The sequence below is a fragment of the Phaseolus vulgaris genome, chromosome 2, assembly GCF_000499845.2.
Source record: "Phaseolus vulgaris cultivar G19833 chromosome 2, P. vulgaris v2.0, whole genome shotgun sequence".
Classification (NCBI taxonomy): domain Eukaryota; kingdom Viridiplantae; phylum Streptophyta; class Magnoliopsida; order Fabales; family Fabaceae; genus Phaseolus; species Phaseolus vulgaris.
The window spans coordinates 9,165,668-9,187,872 of record NC_023758.2 but is presented as its reverse complement, the minus strand read 5'-3'; the positions used below and the strand labels follow the sequence as shown (position 1 = coordinate 9,187,872).

The 22,205-nt window shown below is 40.1% G+C and overlaps 3 protein-coding genes across 3 annotated transcripts; 2 read left to right on the top strand and 1 right to left on the bottom strand.

The window, feature by feature from the left end:
- The first annotated feature begins 1,175 nt into the window (after positions 1 to 1,175).
- Positions 1,176 to 2,441, top strand: LOC137809013 (uncharacterized). Its single transcript, XM_068610154.1, has one exon. The coding sequence runs from the start codon at positions 1,176 to 1,178 to the stop codon at positions 2,439 to 2,441; it is 1,266 nt and encodes a 421-aa protein (XP_068466255.1).
- A 6,965-nt stretch (positions 2,442 to 9,406) lies between these two features.
- Positions 9,407 to 11,383, top strand: LOC137809012 (uncharacterized). The gene is made up of 3 exons (XM_068610153.1): positions 9,407 to 10,245; positions 10,566 to 10,672; positions 10,845 to 11,383. The coding sequence occupies exons 1-3, from the start codon at positions 9,407 to 9,409 to the stop codon at positions 11,381 to 11,383; spliced, it is 1,485 nt and encodes a 494-aa protein (XP_068466254.1).
- Positions 11,384 to 12,783: 1,400 nt separating this feature from the next.
- On the bottom strand, positions 12,784 to 13,458 carry LOC137809011 (uncharacterized). The gene is made up of 2 exons (XM_068610152.1): positions 13,227 to 13,458; positions 12,784 to 13,181 (listed from the first exon to the last, which is right to left on the bottom strand). The coding sequence occupies exons 1-2, from the start codon at positions 13,456 to 13,458 to the stop codon at positions 12,784 to 12,786; spliced, it is 630 nt and encodes a 209-aa protein (XP_068466253.1).
- Positions 13,459 to 22,205: the final 8,747 nt, after the last annotated feature.

Sequence of the window (22,205 nt, the reverse complement as noted above, 5' to 3'; positions counted from 1 at the left end):
AGGCGTCACCAAGTTAAGGCACCGACGGTGTTACCCCCCGATACCCATGGGTAAGAAAGACCGTGGAGGGGGCGACACCGCGAGAGGCCTTAGTACCTTAGAACAGTAATAAAGAGAAGAGAATGGTGGCTTCAAGACCATCCTTCTAGTACCAGTAGGGGGTAACCTGACTCATGAAGTACCCGCGCCACCGTTGGGAGACCCTGGGACAGATACGACCCATGAGAGGGCCACGCCCAGGGAGAACCACGTGCATGGTACGTAAGAAAGGTAGATACACTCCCAGGGCGAGTGACTAGAGGCTGGGGCGCATGAGTTGGCACCCAGAAAGTTGCCCCATTGCGCCAGATGCACTTCGAGGAAAGAGGACTCACACAATGGAATAACCCTAAGTGGGGTTACGGCGCTATGAGGCCCTCTGCGTAGAATAACGATCCAATCAGAAGAACACATGGCAATAAGCACGTGTTCATCAATGTTTTAGTGAAAGTTTGCTAAGGTACGCGTTAATTTGGTTTACGTATCAAATGTTTCAAGGCACATTTTTATACGCTTTCAATGCGCTTTAACGCGCTTTAAATGCAGGAGGTGTATAAAAAAGGGGCCTTGGGACATTTGAAATGGATCAGAGTTTTGACCTAATTCTCACAGTTTACACAGAGTCACGAAACCCTAGTTGTTTCACGACGCACCCACTGTATGCACAGACAATTAGGGCAACACAGTATTAGTTACTCTATATTTTCTACCACCTTCAGAGCATCCAGTCACGATGTTCCGATACGGAGGTGTGTCCCTTTTTATGTTTCTCGCTAGCTGACTTGATCGTCGGAGTGCAAACAGCCGTGAGGGCGCCCCTTTGTTCACTTCTTTTCAGGTACTCACAGACGGAGCAGAACGAAGGTGCCCTAGCTCGTGAAGACAAGCCAAGCATAAAGACGACCCTGGTCAACCGGCCGGAACATTTGGCGCCCACCGTGGGGCTCGATATAAAACATTTGTACCATCACACAGTTTTTCAATTCCAGTTGCAGTTTCCAACCCATTCCCAGTTCTCAAATCGCACGATAGTCATGAAGGTTTCCAGAAACCACAAAAATGAGACCTGCACACCCTAGGAGTGAAGAGATAACCATGCAACAACTCATGGGTATGATGCAGGATTGCAAGAAGCAATGGCAGCATCGAAAGCAGAGCAAGAACGCATGCAGGCGAATCTCACAGCATCTCAGGCGAGAAACGATGAGCTCCACCGCACCAACGAGGAACTACGCCACAGGTGGCGCGACATAGACGAGCCTGAGACTGCCACCCCACCAAGAGAATTCTCAACGCCATTCTCACAGGCGATCCTAGAGACAGCGATCCCCAACACCTTCACGGGGCCCAAAGTAACCTTCACAGGGATAGAGGACCCTGAGGCGCACCTCACCGCGTTCCACACGCAGATGATGATGGTAGGCGGCTCTGATGCCGTAAGGTGCAAGCTCTTCATGAGCACCTTGACTGGGATGGCCATGGACTGGTTCGTCAGCCTCTTAGAGGGTCATACCACGTCCTTCACACAGCTGTCACAGTTATTCAGAGAGCAGTATCTAGCCAACAGGGCTCCACCCCTAGTTTCATACGACTTGTTCGACGTGAAGCAATATCAAGGTGAGACTTTGAAGGAGTACATAAGCCGCTTTGGGGCCCATGTGGTGAAGGTTGGCACCAAGGAGGAGCCCATGATCGTGTACGCATTCAGAAAGGGGGTGTGTCCTGGGCCTTTCTGCGAATCACTCATTCGCAACTGCCCCAAGACTTTTGCTGAAATAAGGCGTCGTGCAGTAGAGCACTTTGCCTCAGAGGGGGAGGTGTACGAGAAACGCACAACTGTCACACCCGCACGCCCGAGAGTGCATATGCGCACACAACTCTCTAGGGTCCACGAAGCCGCCACAGAGAGAAAGAACCAAGACAGGAAGTGCACCTACGAGGCAAGGAGGACCCAGCCTAGGGGTCGAGCAGAAGGAAGGAGAGAGGGAAATAGACCCCTGAGGCACAATTTCGTGGTTGAGCTTAAAGACCTCATCGTTGTGCCCAACATAGCTAACAGGTTGAGGCCACCAGTGAAGTCTGACAAGGTGCTGGGACCCTACAAAGAATCATGGTGCGAATTTCACGAGGCATTCGGGCATCATATTAACAACTGCTTAGCACTGGGCTATCAGTTGGATGAGCTTGTGAAGAATGGTTTCCTAAAAGATTATCTCGTTGGGTCTACTACAACCACAACCATGGCGATACCAAAGGAGGGTCAAGCACACGAAATACCGACTCACGGAGAAATACACAACATTTCTGGAGGCTTTTCCGGAGGAAGACCCACTGCCTCTCAGCGTAAGAAATATGTGAGGTCAGTGAGTTCAGTTGCCGAGGAGTTTCCGGATGACCCGTAGGAGTCGGACTTCGTTTTCACAAGGGCTGACCTGCGGGATGTCGCCCACACAATAATGACCCCGTGGTCATCTCAGTAGTCACAGTGGGAAGAAAAGTACACAGGGTTCTCGTCGACCTGGGCAGTTCTGCAGACGTCATGTTTTGGTCAACCTTCAACAAGCTACAGTTATCCCCTGACCTGCTGAGGCCCTATACTGGATGCTTGTATGGGTTTGCAGATAACCCGGTGGAGGTACGTGGCTATCTGGAGCTGAGGACGACGTTCACTAATGGAGCGACGTCCCGTACCGAGAGCATTCGATACTTGGTGGTTAACGCCAACTCAGCCTACAACATCTTGTTAGCCAGACCTGCCTTGAACAAATTAAGGGTAGTATCCTCCACGCGCCACATGAAGATAAAGCTACCAGATCTTACTGGCAAAGTAATCGTAATCAAGTCAGATCAGGAAGAGGCCCGAAAGTGCTATGAAAATAGCCTGAAGACAAAGAGAGGTGTGGTAATGGTGATTGAACGACTGCCCGTTCCAGATTCGTGAATCGAGTTAGAAACATTGGAAGGGGCGACACCCGCGGAGTCTACGGCTGTCAAGGCCACACCTGCAGGGGCGACGCCTATAGAAGATGCATGCACAGAAGGAAAATACGATGACGTCTCGCCAATGGAGGAAGTATACGGAGAGGCCTCGCCCATGGAAGAAGAGTCAGAAGAGGCGATGCCCGATGCATCTGATAGGGCGACGCCTATAGAAGAGGATCACATGAATGAGTCTCGTGCCGAGAACGTGCAGAGCGAGCAACCCCAACCAGCAGACAACGTGGTGGAAAGGCAGATAGGGGGTACGGTATTCAAATTGGGACGTTTGTTGAGCCAGGGAGAACAAGAAGAAGTAGACGCAGTGATCTCGCGCCAACTAGATGCATTCGCGTGGACTGCGGCAGACATGCCAGGCATCGACCCAGATTTTTTGTGCCACCATCTTACCATGGACGCCAAGGTTCCCCCTGTGCGACAGAGAAGGAGGAACTTCAACGAAGAACGATGCCTCGTCGTAAAGGAAGAGACCCAGAAGCTGCTAAGTGTCGGACACATCAGGGAGATACAATACCTTGAGTGGCTGGCCAACGTGGTTCTAGTGAAGAAGGCGAATGGGAAATAGAGGATGTGCGTTGACTTCACAGATCTGAACAAGGCGTGCCCCAAAGATTCATACCTACTGCCCAACATCGACGCGTTGGTGGATAGCGCATCGGGCTGCAAGATGTTGAGTTTCTTGGATGCATTCTCAGGTTACAATTAGATCAAGATGCATCCAAGGGACGAGAGTAAAACGGCGTTCATGACGGAGACATGCAACTACTGTTACAAGGTGATGCCATTTGGGTTGAAGAATGCAGCGCCACATATGAAAGGCTAATGGACAAGGTCCTTGCACCCATGCTGGGAAGGAACGTACAAGCCTACGTAGATGACATGGTGGTGACTTCACACGAGATAGGGCAGCACGCAGCGGATCTGGAAGAGCTGTTTGTTACCATATCAAAGTATCACCTCAAATTAAACCCCGAAAAGTGCGTTTTTGGCGTGGAGGTAGGAAAGTTGATGTGATTCCACTAGCATAATTAGAATGATTCTTGACATTCTTAGGAATCATCTTGAGTTGGTTAAGAGCTAGGCACTTTATCATAGAAATGGATCAAGGTTCTATGAACAAGAACTCACCAAAACTAGTGCCAAAACACAAACTCATATAGAAGTTCCAATTATTGTCAAATTGAACCAACAAAAAGAGGTAAAAACCATAGGCACCAAATAGAATTGAATGAAAACAACTTTGAACCGAACAAAATGAAATTAAAGACAAGAAAACTGAAAAGGAAAGCTGGAAACAGAAATGTACCGAACCAAACACAAATTAGAATAAGAACAGCTGCTGGAAATCTTAAAACCGAACCAAAAATCTCAAGAACACCTACTCAAAACAAGAACAACAAAAGAGAAGAAAGGAAGGAGAAGAGAGTGCTCATGAAGATGGATGTATGGTTGGATGATCACGCCACTAGAAGGATGGTTGCTCCTAGATGAGTTGTTGCCACCACTTGAGGACACCATGGATCCTTCAAGATGAGACTAGAGAAGAAGGCTCAAAAGCTCTCCAATGATCACTCAAAATTTGAGTATAGTTTCTTTCCTCTAAAATTCAAATCTCAATTGTACAAGCTAAGCACCTTTATTTATAGCCTAGAGGTGCGGAAAAATAGGTGGGAAAATTCAAATAAACTCAATTGAAATTCCCACCAAAAACAAGTCACATGGGAGGTGTGACCTTTTTCTACTATGACACCTCCTAAAAACTACACCTACACCACTCTCCTAAGTCACATGGACAATGTGACTTTATTTTACATTTTCACACTCCTTTATTTAATAACCACACCTCCTAAAACTATACAAGAGTATTTCAAAGCTTGGCCTTGCCCCTCATGGGATGGACTTGGGCTCTTTGGGCTTTGGCCTTCTTGGGCTTGGGCTTGGGCTTTGGGCTTGGGCCTCATCTTTATTTTATGTCTTCTTTTAATTTTGAGAAGACTAGAAGGAAGAACTTCAAATGTGAGGGTGGATGTCCTCTTCCTCCATTAATAAAAGCCTCCTTTATTTGATTCTCATCATACTCCTCGAGTTGGAGAGAATTCGTCCACGAATTCTGAATCCCTGCATATAACAAAGTCAGTTTATTCTTACAATTAAAATTGGAAGAAAAAGGAAAACATGACTTAGCATTTGGAAACAATGGGATTTCAGAAAAGGAGGTTTTAGAAATCAACCAAGTTGGAAAATTTTGTTTGGGAATGATGATATCTTTTGGAAAAAGGCCTCTTAAATGGTGACAACCATTAGGAGGTATGAACAAATCATCCCTAACATTTTTTAACCAAGATGGTGGTGAAGTAAGAACCTTTGGTAATGAAAAAGATAAGGAAGGAAAACACCTTGGATGTGGAAGGATAAGATCCATGTCAACTTGGCCTTCTTTGTCTTTTTCATTTTTACTTGTGGTAGGTGGGTGAGTTAGGTCTTGTTTTACCTTGTTTATTTTTAAGATTTGCTTTTGTGGACAATGAAGAGCTATGTGCCCAAAACCTAAACATTTAAAACATTTTATATTTGAAGTTTTGGTAGGTGACTTAGGAGTAGAAGGATTTATAGTAGAAACTTTTTTTGGAAACATGGTTTGTTTGGAAAAATTGGAAGGAGAAATTTGAGTAGAAATTTTGTTTGCATCCTTCCTAGAAGAGTTGTAGAAATCATCATCATGAGTATTTTTGAAAGTTTTTTTCAAAAGAGATAATTCTACCTTGATGGCTTTGTGAAACTTTCTTTAAAGAAGAATACTCATTTAATTCTACAAAGTCTCTAATTTCTCTTCTCAAACCACGTACAAACCATTTAATCTTTGACTCTTCATTAGCATGCATATTCATTTTAGTCAAAGTTGTTTCAAAATCTTTAAAGTATTCATCTACCATCCTATGTCCTTGAGGAAGCCTTTGGAACTTCAACAAGTGTTCCTTCCTAGAAGGAGGAACAAACCTCGCGCGCATACACTCTTTCAAAGACATCCAAGAAACCACGGGAGGTTTCTTGCGATATATAATGTCCATTACAATTTTATGCCACCATTCTTTGGCATAACCCAAAAAGGATGAAGAAACTATCCTAAGTTTATCGTCATCTTGGACCTTATACACATGAAAATAATGTTCAACCTTAGTCTCCCAATCTAAATACACATTAGGATCACTATCAACATTAAAACTAGGAACTTTTGCACAAGCAATGTTGAACACTTGGTGATATCTTTGGTCACGGTTATAACTCTCCTCATGAGAATGATGGTGATGCCTCCTTCTTCTATGTTCCTCTTCACGGCCTAAATCATTTGAAGAACCTCTTGAAGAAGGTCTATGTGAATGATGCCCATCATGGATAGAGTGAGATGGCCTAGCTTGTTGCACCTCCATCTTTTGCAATTTCTCTTCCAAATGCCTAATGGTGCGTTGAGCTTCATGCAATTCTCCAAGGACCGAAACTTTGGAAGGAGAATGTTGTTTGTAAGATGCACTACTTGAATAGCCAGCCATTTGCAAATGAAAACAGCAAACACACAAAAACAGCAAACAAGTCAAGAAACAAAGTTAGCAAAAAAAATGAATTTGGCACCCAAATTGCCGAAGTAAATTTGGCCAGAAAAAGAGGTCACTCTCAAAGAAATAATGTTCTTGCACCAATCTGATCTTGAGGTCTTGGAATCCTCAAATGAAAGATGTCAAAGCAAGCACACCAATCTCAAAGCCAACCACAACAAAACCAATGAAGCAATAAAGACAAACAAGAAAAATATAAGCAATGAAAGGCTAGAACAAAAGGAATACTAGATGTTTGACAAACTCAAAGATTAAGGAACAAAAGACAAGCAAGAAAATAAGGAACTCAATGAGAAAGTAGGCACACAAAAGAATACTTAAAGAAAAGCACTAGAGTAGATGAAGAAAACAAAAACTAGCTACTGGAAAATATTTTTTATGCAAACTGTGCTTGATGTTCACTGATTTAACTGGAATGATATAGAGCGAACTGGATTATGAAATTTAAACCACAAAAACTTCAAGATGTTAACTCAATAATGGCACTGGAATCACTTAAAAACAGTAATCCAATTAATTGAGATAAATTTTTCAAAATCGCTGCCAGATTACCGTATTTTTTTCGGCAGAATTGTACACTTTTTGTATTTTATTTATCATTTTTTGTGTACTTTGAATTTTTGAGTACTTCTTTTTTCTATGCTTTTATAACACTTTGAATATCATAAATCCAGAATTTCAGAATTTTCTAGTGAGTAAATCAATTGCAATAAGGAAAAACAGCAAGCACGTTTTCAGAAACAGAGGAATCCTAATAGGAATGAAAAACAGAATTATGAACTAGCAAAGACATAATGGAAAATGATGTATAGGAACTTGTATAGGTCTAGAATACAAGCATGAACTCAAACTAAAACAGAAAATGCACAAAGGATCAATATCAATTCAGAAAATTATATGACACTAAAGCAAGAAACAATCAAAAGCAATAAAAGTACTACTAGAAGTGATGACAAATATGGAAAAACAAGACTAAGACAAAACTTGACATGATTCAAAAAGGAAAATACTCAAACATATGATAGGCAAAAGAATTAAAAACAGCAAGTAAACTCAAAATAAGCCTAAAACAGAAACTTAAATTGCAAGAAATTAAAAGAGCTCTTGAAATAAAGTGCTACACAACTCAACAATTAAACAAGAACACACCTAAACTCATGATACCACATGATGTGATTCCATTAGCACAATTAGAATGATTCTTGACATTCTTATGGAATCAACTTGAGTTGGAGAATGAATAGGCACTTTTAATAGAAATGGATCAATGTTCTATGTTTCAAGAACTCACCAAAACTTTCACCAAACACCAAACTCACATGGAAGACCCATTTCTTGCCAATTGAACCGATTAAATTGAACAAGAAAGTAAATGAACCGATCGAAACTCTAAAGAAAGCAATTGAACCAAACAAAACATGAAAAGGAGCTACTGAACTGAATTAAAACAGTAAGAAATTGAAAAGAACCGAACAAAAGTGCAAGAAAAGGAAGATGAACCGAATAAAAGAAACTACACTTGTTTTAGAGTTCATATGGACATGGAAATGGAAGAACTAAATGGAGAAGATAGGAAACTTATGTGGATGAAGAACTTGATTGATGAACACGCCACTTGAAGTGTGATTGTTCCAAGATAAGTGTGAATTGCCGCCACTTGAGGGAACCAAGGCTCTCAAGATGAGACTAGGAAGAGGAGAAATCAAATCTCACTCACTCAATCACCAAATTGGGAGAGTTTCTTTTCTACAAATTCCAAATCCCAATTGTACAAGCTAAGCACCTTTATTTATAAACTCATTTGAAATAAACTCATTTGAAATTCCCACCAAAAACAAGTCACATGGGAGGTGTGACCTTTTTCTACTATGACACCTCCTAAAAACTACACCTACACCTCTCTCCTAAGTCACATGGACAATGTGACTTTATTTTACATTTTCACACTCCTTTATTTAATAACCACACCTCCTAAAACTATACAAGAGTATTTCAAAGCTTGGCCTTGCCCCTCATGGGATGGACTTGGGCTCTTTGGGCTTTGGCCTTCTTGGGCTTGGGCTTGGGCTTTGGGCTTGGGCCTCATCTTTATTTTATGTCTTCTTTTAATTTTGAGAAGACTAGAAGGAAGAGCTTCAAATGTGAGGGTGGATGTCCTCTTCCTCCATTAATAAAAGCCTCCTTTATTTGATTCTCATCAAAAGTTCTTGGGATTTATGCTCACTAAGAGAGGGATAGAGGCGAACCCCGATAAGTGTGTAGCCATCATCGCCATGAGAAGCCCAACATCAGTTAAAGAAGTTCAGCAATTGACTGGGAGAATGGCAGCTTTGTCAAGGTTTGTATCTGCTGGAGGGGAGAAGGGCCACCCCTACTTCCAATGCCTCAAGAGGAACAGCCGTTTTGCATGGACAGATGAGTGTGAAGAAGCGTTCCTCAAGTTGAAAGAGTACTTGGCGACGCCACCTATGCTTTTCAAGCCACAAGTAGGCGTCCTCCTCCGATTATACATTGCGGTAACAGAGTGGGCCATTAGCTTTGTGTTGTTCTAGGAGCAAGACCAAGTGCAGAGGCCCATTTACTTCGTAAGCAAGGCCTTGCAAGGCCCAGAATTGAGGTACCAGTCACTAGAGAAGGCGGCATTAGCGGTGGTGTTCTCAGCCAGAAGGCTCCGCCATTATTTCCACAGTTTCGCAGTGGTGGTGATGACGAACCTCCCCATCTAGAAAGTACTTCAGAAGCCAGATGTAGCGGGGAGGATGGTTCGCTGGGCGGCGGAGCTGTCAGAGTTTGGTATCCAGTATGAACCCAAGGGATTCATCAAGGGGCAAGTCTATGCTGATTTCGTGGCAGAGTTATCACCAGGAGGAGATCCTCAAGAGGTAGAGTTGGGGACAAAGTGGATGCTCTCAGTGGATGGGTCCTCCAACCAGCAGGGGAGTGGCGCTGGAATAATCTTGGAGGGACCTAACGGAGTGTTGATCGAGCAAGCTTTACGCTTCGCCTTTAAAGCAAGTAATAACCAAGCGGAGTACGACGCGTTGATTGTTGGGATGCTTTTGGCTAAAGAAATGGGCGCTCAAAGCCTCTTGGCAAAGAGTGAATCACAATTGGTCACAGGGCAAGTAACGGGGGAGTATCAGGCAAAGGATCCACAGATGGCCGCATACTTGAGATACGTCGAGGTGTTGAAGGGAGCCTTCGCTGCGTTTGAGCTGGTGCATGTCCCTAGGGAGCAAAATGCCAGAGCTGACCTGCTTGCCAAGCTGGCCAGCTCAGGCAAGGGGGGAAGGCAGAGGACTGTCATCCAAGAGACGCTCAAAACGCCGCAAAAGTTTGTGGCAGACAACAGGGTAGATGTCCTTCACATTAGCACGGCAAGAGGAAGGCCAAGGAGCCACCGCTCTTTGATTCAAGATACGGTGAGGGCACCCCGCATCAGCACCTATGCGACCTCGCCAGAAGAAGAAAAAAGTGTACATGTATGTGCTTTGGAGGAAGGCGACACATGGATGACCCCTTACAGGCGATACATAGCGGATGGAATCCTCCCAGCGGAACCAGAAAAAGGCAAGAAGGTCAAGAGGAACGCCGCAAGGTACACTTTAGTGGATGGGATATTATTCAGACACGGGTTTACGCATCATATCTTGACGTGCGTAAGTGGCGACGAGTGCACCAGGATAATGGCTGAACTCCACGAATGTATTTGTGGGAGCCACGTGGGAGGAAGATCCTTGGCATCCAAGGTAGTACGTGCAGGTTTTTACTGGCCGACGGTAAGAGAAGACTGTGTTCGATACGCCCAGCGTTGCAAGCAGTGTCAGATGCACGCTGATTGGCACAAGGCGCCGCCAGAAGAACTAAGATCCATATACAGCCCGTGGCCTTTCCATACTTGGGGGATTGATATCCTAGGCCCGTTCCCACTGGCGATAAGGCAGATGAAGTACCTGATCGTCGCTATCGAGTACGTCACCAAGTGGATAGAGGCAGAACCAGTGGCACAGATCACTGCGCACAAGGTACAACACTTTGTTTGGAAGAACATTCTGTGTCGCTTTGGGGTGCCAAGGCGTCTCATTTCAGATAATGGCACCCAGTTCGCAAGCCAACAGTTGGGAAAGTTATGTGCAGAGGTAGGGATCAAGCAAGTTTTCGCATCAGTCGAACACCCTTAGACAAATGGGCAAGTAGAATCAGCAAATAGAGTTTTGCTGAGAGGGCATAAGAGAAGGTTAGATAAAGCTAAGGGGGCATGGGCCGAAGAAGTGCCAAGGATCGTGTGGGCTTACCACACCACGCCTCAATCTTCCACCATGGAGACGCCGTTCAGTTTGGTTTATGGGTCAAACGCCATGATCCCGGTGGAGATTCACGAGAGCTCACCCCGTTTTCTGAGCTTTGTGACAGAAGAACTCAACGAAGAGAGAAGGATGAATCTGGACCTATTGGATGAAGCTAGAGAAGAGGCGAAAATAAAGGCTGAGGCTGTGAAGAGAAGAGTGGAGCATCAATACAGCTCTAAGGTAAAGCCGCGACAATTCCAGGTTGGTGACCTAGTCATGAGGAAGGCTCACCCTTACGAGTTGGTGAACAAGTTATCTCCCAAGTGGACTGGGCCCTTCAGAGTAATCAAAGCCAAGGGAAATGGTTCGTATAATCTAAAGACTCTGGAAAGAGGCTCCATCCCACGCAGTTGGAACGCGACAAATTTAAAGTTTTATTTTAGTTGAAATTTTGTAAAGGGGACACTCTTTTTCCCTCTCGGGGGGTTTTTTAATGAGGTCACCCAAATAAAGAAAATAGAAGTTTAAGATATTTTTTGCCTCAGTTTTCCCTATCATTCAAATATAAGATCAAAGTTTAAAGAAACAAAAGATAAAGACTCAAGGCAACGCCAGGGTGAGGCGTCGCCAAGAGGAGGCGTCGCCAGGTGTAGGCATTGCTAGGTAGAGGAGTAGACGTCAGAATTCAAAGTAGTAAAAGCGCATGCACGTGCCCAGAGATCAAGATAACAGGTATGTTTCGCATAAGTTAAAATCTGGGTGCCTGGTCCCTGAGCAGGGGTAAAGGGATTCTTTCAGGACGCCCCCTCCTCAGGTATGAATAGCTAGCCCCGATATCACATGTTCAGTATAAGTTAAAATCCGGGTGTCTAGTCCCTGAGCAAGGGTTAAGGGATTCCTTCGGGACGCCCCCTCCTCAGGTATGAATAGCTAGCCCCGGTGTCTAGTGTTTTAGACACCCTGAGGACGATACGGCACTGCTGTAGTAGGCCTCTCTTTAGAAGTGGGCACCAAACGCAAAGAGATAAGGGCTAAGTTGCCTTGGTGTTCTAAACACTCCATGGACGATACGGTGTTGTTGTATAGACCCCTCCATGGGCGTGGGCACCAGAGCGCGACTTTTGTCCAAAGTGAATAAATACGCTGAGGACACCCAGAGCAGGTCTCTCTTCGAGCGTGGATACCCAGTACAGGTAAAGATAAGTTCTCCTCACCCTCGAGCGATGTCGAGGCCCAGATGAATAGATAAGTCCTCCTCGCCCTTGAGCGATGTTGAGGCCAGAAAAGAGATGAGAGCGAGACCTTTGGTAGTAAGTGCCTGAGGACTCGAAACAGGTAAGGTAGAGAGCAAGCTGAAAACTTTCACGAGCCTAGAAGGCCAGAGAAAATCAAAAGAGCAAGAAGAAGAAGAAACGTGAAAGCGCAAGTTGCCAGAGGCCAGAAAGTACGTGAAGTTAAATCCTCCTTTGCCTTTTTGGGCAATGGCGGGGCAAGCGATGCCTTCATGAGGAAGACTCCTCGCAGATACGAAGGCCAAGTGAAGTTCTGAGAGAAAGATCAGGAGAAGGGGGTGCGTCGCCACCTAGAAGAAAAGGTAAAGAAAAAAGGGTGCGTACTACCTAAAGGGTTACGATTAAAGCTATAAAGGGATGTAAGGGAGATAACGCATTCAATATAACAAAGAAAGCAGAAACAAATGGAAGAAAAAAACAAGTTGACATGAAAATATGAAAATAAAGGCCCGAGTAAATATTCAACCAATAACAGATTGTCATAAGTCATAAACAAATTCAAATGATGGTCAACACGAATTTACAAGGAAATAAAGGAGTCAAGTTCAGAGCAGATTATTTCCCAAGGTCAAGGGGCACGACCTTCCCATCGACGATATGACTGCCAGAGTCGCAATTGGAAATATTGATCTCTGGGTTTTCACAGGCGGCTTGGGCCAAAGCATCCTTGAACCCCTCTTCAAAGGTGTCGGCCATATCGTCAATGAGCTCTTTCTTGGCCTTCTCCAGCTCTTCTATCGTGAAGTCCTCGGAGGCTAGCTGCTTCTCCAGAGCTTCCTTCTCCACCTGAAGCCTGTTGACCTCAGTTTGGAGCTTGTCATGCTCAACCTGGAGAAGGTCGAAAGCCTCGACCTTAGCCGCCAATTCATCCTCCATCTTCTCCAGCTTTTGCTCCGGATCGGAGCACTGATCTTCCAGCTCCTTCTGAAGCTCCTCGGAAGCCTTGGCCACGTCTTGAAGGTTTGTCACTTGGACTTAAAGGGACACCACATGGGTACAGAGTTCAGCCTGGATTTCCTCCGCTTCAAGCAGCTGCTTGTCAGCCTCATCCTTGGCCTCTTGAGCCAACTTTAAAGAGGCTTTGTAGGCCTCCTCTTGGCGCCCCCAGGTTTCCTTCTCCTCCTTCAGAGTGGTCGCTTCCTGCTTAAGGGCCTGGAGGGATTGTGCGTCGAAGGCGGCATTTTTTGCTTGAGCACGCCACTCGAGAGCAATAGTCAAGAAGGCCCCCATGTAATAGGGCATGCCTTCCCTCCTGTCGGAGCCTCCCGGCGACAATCCCCCATTGAAACCCCTCAGCAGCTGCATAATTGGAGGGGGGATGGCAATGATTTCTGGACTAGAAGGGGCAGATACAGAAGCAGCAGGTGCTTCTGTTGTTGGTGGTGGCGGTGCCGACTCGGCTCCGTCGCCCTTTCTCCTTGGACTGTTGGTGGTGGCGGTGGAGATGTGGCGTTGGGAGGATTATCCCTGAAGGACCCACCACCATGGGGGGAAATAGTTGTGGGGTGAAGGCCCTAGCAGCCTTCTCCTCTTGAAGACTAGCCCACCATCGGAGTCTTCATCATCGGAGGGAATCTCCAGCACCCTCTTTCCCTTGTCTAGGGGGGCTGGAGCAGGGGATGGGGCCACAGCCAGTGGGACTGCGGCGATGGGAGGAGGCGAGTTGGGTGTTTGGAATGTTTGGGGACTTGGTGGTGGTGGTGAAGATGGACCTAGTGGGGTTTCGGTGGTGGTTGGTGTTGGTGAGGCTGATGAAGGCAGGAGGTTTGGTTCGACATTGGGGGTGTTGGAGGCGCCAGCCTTCGTGGCACGAGCCTTCAAAGCCTTGGCCAGAGTAACGCGCCTTGCAGAGTCCATCACTGATGCTGCACCAGACAAACCAAAGAACAGAGGTTAGAGCCAATACCAAGTCAAGGAGAAAGCATCAGATACACAAGCTATACACAGAAATTTGGAGTTAGGACTTGAACTCAAGACTAAGTACAGAGTACAGATTCCACCACTGGGGCAGGTTTGCAGATCAACAGCACATACAAAAATTGGAACAACTAAACAAACATTTGGCAGATGAACAAAACACTCAACAATAAAGGAAAGCATGTTAAGGGGCAAGTATGAGAAAACAAGTAAGAGTACAGGTTTCCCTACCAAAGTATGCAGAAAGGGCGTTGGCATCAAACTCGCTAGCTATAAGAGTCGAGGTGTGGAAAACGATCTTCAGGCCAGCTAAGGCCACACACACCTCCCTATCAGCGGAGGATAGCTCGTCCAAAGATTTGGGCTTGGTCGGATTGGGCTTCTCCGTCTAGTACAGAGGAAAGCCATCCAAGGCTGCAGGGTCGTGTTTGGCGCAACACACCCTGAAGAAATTACCTTTCCAACCTTTGAAAGAGTTCTGGAAGAGGGTGAGGAGAATTTTGCTAGCGACCCCGGTAAAGCTCACCCAGAGGCTTTTCCCTTGCTTTTTCACTTCAAAGAAATGAAGGAAAACGTCCACTGAGGGTGGGATGCCCAGGTACCCACACAGGATCTGGAAAGCCCTGACGAATGCCCAGCCATTGGGGTGTAGTTGGGCGGGGGCTATATTGATCTCCGTAAGCAGCTCCCTCTCGAAGGCCGTGAAGGGGAGGCACAGACCGACGCGCTTAAATACCGCTTGGTAAAAGAAGAAGAAGGGTTTCCCCCCATTGGACCTGTCGTCCACGCAAACTGCCTCCCCAGGGGTGCCATGACGGATGGAGATGTGAGAATCATGGGTTCTGCAAAAGGCTTTGAAATTGTACAATCGCAGGTCACCCAGGTGTTTCTCTACGTCTTCGACAGTAGTTAAGGTGGTGCATTCGTTCAAAAGTTCGTTGGAAGCCCACGAATAAAGGTCCTTGTAGTGGACCTTTGGGGGAGCAGGATTGGGCGTTGTTTTTGTACGCGCCATAGATTGATAAAGAAGCTGAAGAAGGAAGAAAAAGCAAAGGCTTAGTGAAGGAATTTTGAAGAAGCAAATGGGACGAAACCCTAAGAAAACCCTTACCCACGCGAGAAATCCAGAAAAGAGGGGAGAACGAAGAAATGTGGAGGAACAGAGAAGAACACAAGAGATGCAGAAACATAAACAGACCCAGGCAGTTACGAAATTAATGCAGTAATGGGCGAGAATAAACAAGAAAGAAAAATCATACCTTTGAGTGTTTGAGTTGGTAAAGGTAGAGAATGCGAAGAGAGAGAGCAGAGATCGCAGAGGAAACTTTGAGAAGATGAACAGTGCGAAGAATATGAAAAGTGATGGAACAGTGCCTTGAGCACGCAATTTCGAAAGGTTATAACGTTAACTTGGAAGCGTTAACGACGCTCATCCTCAGCCGTAGGATCGAGCCACGTGTCGAAGGAATAAAACGCAACTTAAGGCTTCACATCCCTGGCACAAGAGAATGTCACGTCAACTGCTCAAGAGAATGTCACGTCAGCTGCTCAAGAGAATGTCACGTCGACCACTCAGGAAAAGCCACGTCATCAGGGTGCCATGTGGACGATAGGGCGAGGCATTAGTCTTTTCGCTGAAAACAAGTATCAGCTCAAGACTGGGGGGCTTGTGTACCGTCCCGTCCCCGGGCTTTGACCAGAGTCAAAGTCAAAGTCAACATATGGTGGGACCCCTCAAGGGGGCCAAGGGAAGAAATTCAACAGGTTGACCGCATAAGGCATTGTCAAGATGAGGCGTCACCAGGTGTAGGCATCGCCAGGATGAGGTGTCGCCAGGCGTAGGCAACGCCAAGATGAGGCGTCGCCAAGTTAAGGCACCGACGGTGTTACCCCCCGATACCCATGGGTAGGAAAGACCGTGGAAGGGGCGACACCGCGAGAGGCCTCAGTACCTCAGAACAGTAATAAAGAGAAGAGAAAGGTGGCTTCAAGACCATCGTTCTAGTACCAATAGGGGGTAACCTGACTCATGAAGTACCCGCGCCATCGTTGGGAGACCCTGGGACAGATACGACCCATGAGAGGGCCACGCCCAGGGAGAACCACGTGCATGGTACGTAAGAAAGGTAGATACACTCTTAGGGAGAGTGACTAAAGGCTGGGGCGCATGAGTTGGCATCCAGAAAGTCGCCCCATTGTGCCAGATGTGCTTCGAGGAAAGAGGACTCACACAATGGAATAACCCTAAGTGGGGTTACGGCGCTGTGAGGCCCTCTGCGTAGAATAACGATCCAGTCAGAAGAACATGTGGCAATAAGCACGTGTTCATCAATGTTTTAGTGAAAGTTTGATAAGGTACACGTTAATTTGGTTTATGTATCAAATGTTTCAAGGCACATTTTTATTCGCTTTCAATGCGCTTTAACGCGCTTTAAATGCAGGAGGTGTATAAAAAAAGGGCCTTGGGACATTTGAAATGGATCGGAGTTTTGACCTAATTCTCACAGTTTACACAGAGTCACGAAACCCTAGTTGTTTCACAGCGCACCCACTGTAAGCACAGACAATTAGGGCAACACAGTATTTTTATATTTTCGACCACCTTCAGAGCATCCAGTCACGGTGTTCCGATACGGAGGTGTGTCCCCTTTGATGTTTCTTGCTAGCTGACATGATCGTCGGAGTGCAAACGGCCGCGAGGGCGCCCCTTTGTTCACTTCTTTTCAAGTACTCACAGACGGAGCAGAACGAAGGTGCCCTAGCTCGTGAGGACAAGCCACGCATAAAGAAGACCTTGGTCAACCTAAGGTCTATTAATTGATAGAAATGGCTCTTGAGGAATTGTATATTGATATGTTTAATACTTCTTTTACAATCTAAGGTCTATTAATTGATTGAAACACTTATGATATCTTTGAAAAACAATTTCATGTGTTAAAATTGTGTTTTGATATGTTTAATACTTCTTTCATTTACAATCTAAGGTTTTATAACCTAGGAAAGTATAAGAAAGTGAATGTTCTTCATAATAATAGTTTAAAAGTATCTTAACTATTGAAAACAAGCGTATTACTTAACTAAATGTTTGCAACTTGTTCTTTTCGCTATTAATTGATTTAAAACACTTATGATATCTTTGAAAACCAATTTCATGTGCTAAAATCGTGTTTTGATATGTTTAAAACTTCTTTCATTTGCAATCTATGGTTTTATAACCTAGGAAACTATAAGAAAGTGAATGTTTTGTGTAATAATAGTTTAAAAGTATATTAACTATTGAAAACAAGGGTATTACTTAACTAAATGTTTGCAACTTGTTCTTTTCGCTATTAATTGATTGAAAACACTTAAGATATCTTTGAAAACCAATTTCATGTGTTAAAATTGTGTTTTGATATGTTTAATATTTCTTTTACACTCTTATTATATTAATTGATGGAAACACTTGTGAATATCTTTCAAAAACAATTTCATGTGTTAAAATTGTGTTTTAATATGTTTAATATATTTTTGACAATCTAAGGTCTATTAATTGATTCAAACACTTATGATACCTTTGAAAACCATTTCATGTGTTCAAATTGTATTTTGATATGTTTAATACTTCTTTTACAATCTAAGGTCTATTAATTGATTGAAACACTTACATATCTTTAAAAAACAATTTGATGTCTTAAAACTGTGTTTTGATATGTTTAATACTTTTTCATTTACAATCTAAGGTTTTATAACCTAGGAAACTATAAGAAAGTAAATGTTCTGTATAATAATAGTTTAAAAGTATCTTACCTATTGAAAACAAGCGTATTACTTAACTAAACGTTTGCAACTTGTTCTTTTCGCTATTAATTGATTGAAAACACTTATGATATCTTTGAAAATCAATTTCATGTGTTAAAATTGTGTTTTAATATATTTAATATTTCTTTTACAATCTTAGTCTATTAATTTATTGAAACACTTATGAATATCTTTGAAAAACAATTTCATGTGTTAAAATTGTGTTTTCATATGTTTCATATATTTTTTACAATCTAAGGTCTATTAATTGATTCAAACACTTATAATACCTTTGAAAAACCGTTTTATGTGTTCACATTGTATTTCGATATGTTTAATACCTCTTTTACAATCTAAGGTCTATTAATTAATTGAAACAGTTAGGATATCTTTGAAAAACAATTTCATGTGTTAAAATTGTGTTTTGATATGTTTAATACTTATTTTATTTACAATCTAAGGTTTCATAACCTAGGAAACTATTAGAAAGTGAATGTTCTGTATGATAATAGTTTAAAAGTACCTTACCTATTGAAAACAAGCGTATTACTTAACTAAATGTTTGCAACTTGTTCTTTTTTCTATTAATTGATTGACCTTAGATATGTTTAATATTTCTTTTACAATCTTAGTCTATTAATTTATTGAAACACTTATGAATATCTTTGAAAAACAATTTCATGTGTTAAAATTGTGTTTTCATATGTTTCATATATTTTTTTCAATCTAAGGTCTATTAATTGATTAAAACACTTATAATACCTTTGAAAAACCGTTTTATGTGTTCACATTGTATTTCTATATGTTTAATACATCTTTTACAATCTAAGGTCTATTAATTGATTCAAACACTTATGATATCTTTGAAAAACAATTTCATGTGTTAAAATTGTGTTTTGATATGTTTAATATTTCTTTCATTTACAATCTAAGGTTTTATAACCTAGGAAACTATAATAAAGTGAATGTTTTCTATAATAATAGTTTAAAAGTATCTTAACTATTGAAAACAAGCGTATTACTTAACAAAATGTTTGCAACTTGTTCTTTTCGCTATTAATTGATTGAAAACACTTAGGATATCTTTGAAAACCAATTTCATGTGTTAAAATTGTGTTTTGATATGTTTAATATTTCTTTTATAATCTTAGTCTATTAATTGATTGAAACACTTATTAATATCTTTCAAAAACAATTTCATGTGTTAAAAATGTGTTTTCATATGTTTAATATATTTTTTACAATCTAAGGATATTAATTGATTCAAACACTTATGATACCTTTGAAAAACCATTTCATGTGTTCAAATTGTATTTTGATATGCTTAATACATCTTTTACAATCTAAGCTCTATTAATTGATTCAAACACTTATGATATCTTTGAAAAACAATTTCATGTGTTAAAATTGTGTTTTGATATGTTTAATACTTCTTTCATTTACAATCTAACGTTTTATAGCCTAGGAAACTATAAGAAAGTGAATGTTTTGTATAATAATAGTTTAAAAGTATCTTAACTATTGAAAACAAGCGTATTACTTAACTAAATGTTTGCAACTTGTTCTTTTCGCTATTAATTGATTGAAAACACTTATGATATCTTTTAAAACCAATTTCATGTGTTAAAATTGTGTTTTCATATTTTTAATACTTTTTTCATTTACAATCTAAGGTTTTATAACCTAGGAAACTATAAGAAAGTGAATGTTCTGTGTAATAATAGTTTAAAAGTATCTTAACTATTGAAAACAAGCGTATTACTTAACTAAATGTTTGCAACATGTTCTTTTCGCTATTAATTTATTGAAAACACTTATGATATCTTTGAAAACCAATTTCATGTGTTAAAATTGTGTTTTGATATGTTTAATATTTCTTTTACAATCTTAGTGTATTAATTGATTGAAATACTTATGAATATGTTTGAAAAACAATTTCATGTGTTAAAATTGTGTTTTCATATGTTTAATATATTTTTTACAATCTAAGTTAATTAATTGATTCAAACACTTATGATACCTTTGAAAAACCATTTCATGTGTTCAAATTATATTTTGATATGTTTAATACTTCTTTTACAATCTAAGGTCTATTAATTGATTGAAACAGTTATTATATCTTTGAAAAACAATTTCATGTGTTAAAATTGTGTTTTGATATGTTTAATACTTCTTTCATTTACAATGTAAGGTTTCATAACCTAGGAAACTATAAGAAAGTGAATGTTCTGTATAGTAATAGTTTAAAAGTATCTTAACTATTGAAAACATGCGTATTACTTAACTAAATGTTTGCAACTTGTTCTTTTCGCTATTAATTGATTGAAAACACTTATGATATCTTTGAAAACCAATTTCATGTGTTAAAATTGTGTTTTGATATGTTTAATATTTCTTTTACAATCTTAGTTTATTAATTGATTGAAACAGTTCTGAATATTTTTGAAAAATAATTTCATGTGTTAAAAATGTGTTTTCATATGTTTAATATATTTTTGACAATCTAAGGTCTATTAATTGATTCAAACACTTATGATACCTTTCAAAAACCAATTCATGTGTTCTAATTGTATTTTGATATGTTTAATACTTCTTTTACAATCTAAGGTCTATTAATTGATTGAAAACACTTATGATATCTTTGAAAAACAATTTCATGTGTTAAAATCGTGTTTGGATATGTTTAATACTTCTTTCATTTACAATCTATGGTTTCATAACTTAGGAAACTATAAGAAAGTGAATGTTCTGTATAATAATAGTTAAAAGTGAGCTTTCACCGTATTTTGCTTAAAACAAAAACTCATAAACAAAGTGTAACTCCTAAAATGTGTAATCTTAAAATCAACTCACATCATTACTTTTATTATTTATATTATTACTGTATTATATAATTAATTTTATTAAAAATTAAAATAATTTTAATGTATTTAAAAACCAAAATTTTATATTTAATTTTTTAATTATATATAATAAAGAAATATTTTCTAAAAATTCAGCCATTTTTTAATTATATATAATAATAAAATAGTTTATACCAACTTATTCACTCATTATTTAATTATATATATAAAAAATATTTTCTAAAAATTCAGCCATTTTTAATTATATATAATAATAAATGATTTATAAAAACTTATTCAGCCATTGTTTAATTATATATAACAAAAAATATTTTATAAAAATTGAGCCATTATTCTTCAATTATATGTAATAATAAAATATTTTATAAAAACATTCAATTAAAAATATATTTTTTCTTTAATTATATATAATAAAAAAAACTTAAAAACGTAATGAAGATGTACTATTTCTCTTTTAAATCGTAAACCTGATATACAATTTTCCTTTTTTTATATATTTTTGTTAATTCTACATGTTCTTATTATTTTAAATTAAAAATGTATTTCATATCCCATTTTAGATGGAAATGGAAATCGTACGTGAAATATTCAATTTTACAAAACTGGTGTTTTTTAATTGGTGATTTCAGTATCATTGAATCATATAATACGTATATGATTTACTCATTTTTTGAAAAAAAAAAATTGCCTATTTCCAAAATTTGCTTTTCAAACTGAACTATATTGAAAAAAAAACCAAAATTTGTTTCTACTTTTGGTTAATTGATTTTTTTATTTATATTTTGTGAAAAACGTGTGTGATAACAGGTGGCAAAAGTTTCCATAGAAGAAATAGAAGTAGTTTCTAGATAATCTTGTTAAATTTTACCAACGATTAAATTAAACCCACAATATTTATATTTAATATAAATATGTATTATAATATATTTGCAGAAGACGCTGATTCAGCGCAACCGCGTATGTATATCGCATTAGTTATTTTTTACTCAACTTATAAAAATGTAACATACTGTATTACTTTAAAATAAAATAAGAAATTAAGAAAAAAATAGTGGGAATCAATTTACTTTTAAAAATTATATATTAATATTAAATTAAAAAATAGTTTTATTTTTTAAATAATTCTTACCAAATAACAAAATATTCTATTGTAGAGATATATTAAAGAAAGATAGAATAGAAAAAAATTTATATATAAAAAAGTATTATAATGAAAAAATCTCTTTATATAAATATAGATATTAATAATTATTATAATATTGTGTATAAAATATTAGTTTATTAATAAATTATATTAGTCACATAATTTGTTACAATAATTAAATAAAATAAATTAAATTTTGAAGATAATGTGTTGTTTATAAATAATTTTATTTTCCTTACATACTTTGAAATTGAAAAGGGTTTATATATACA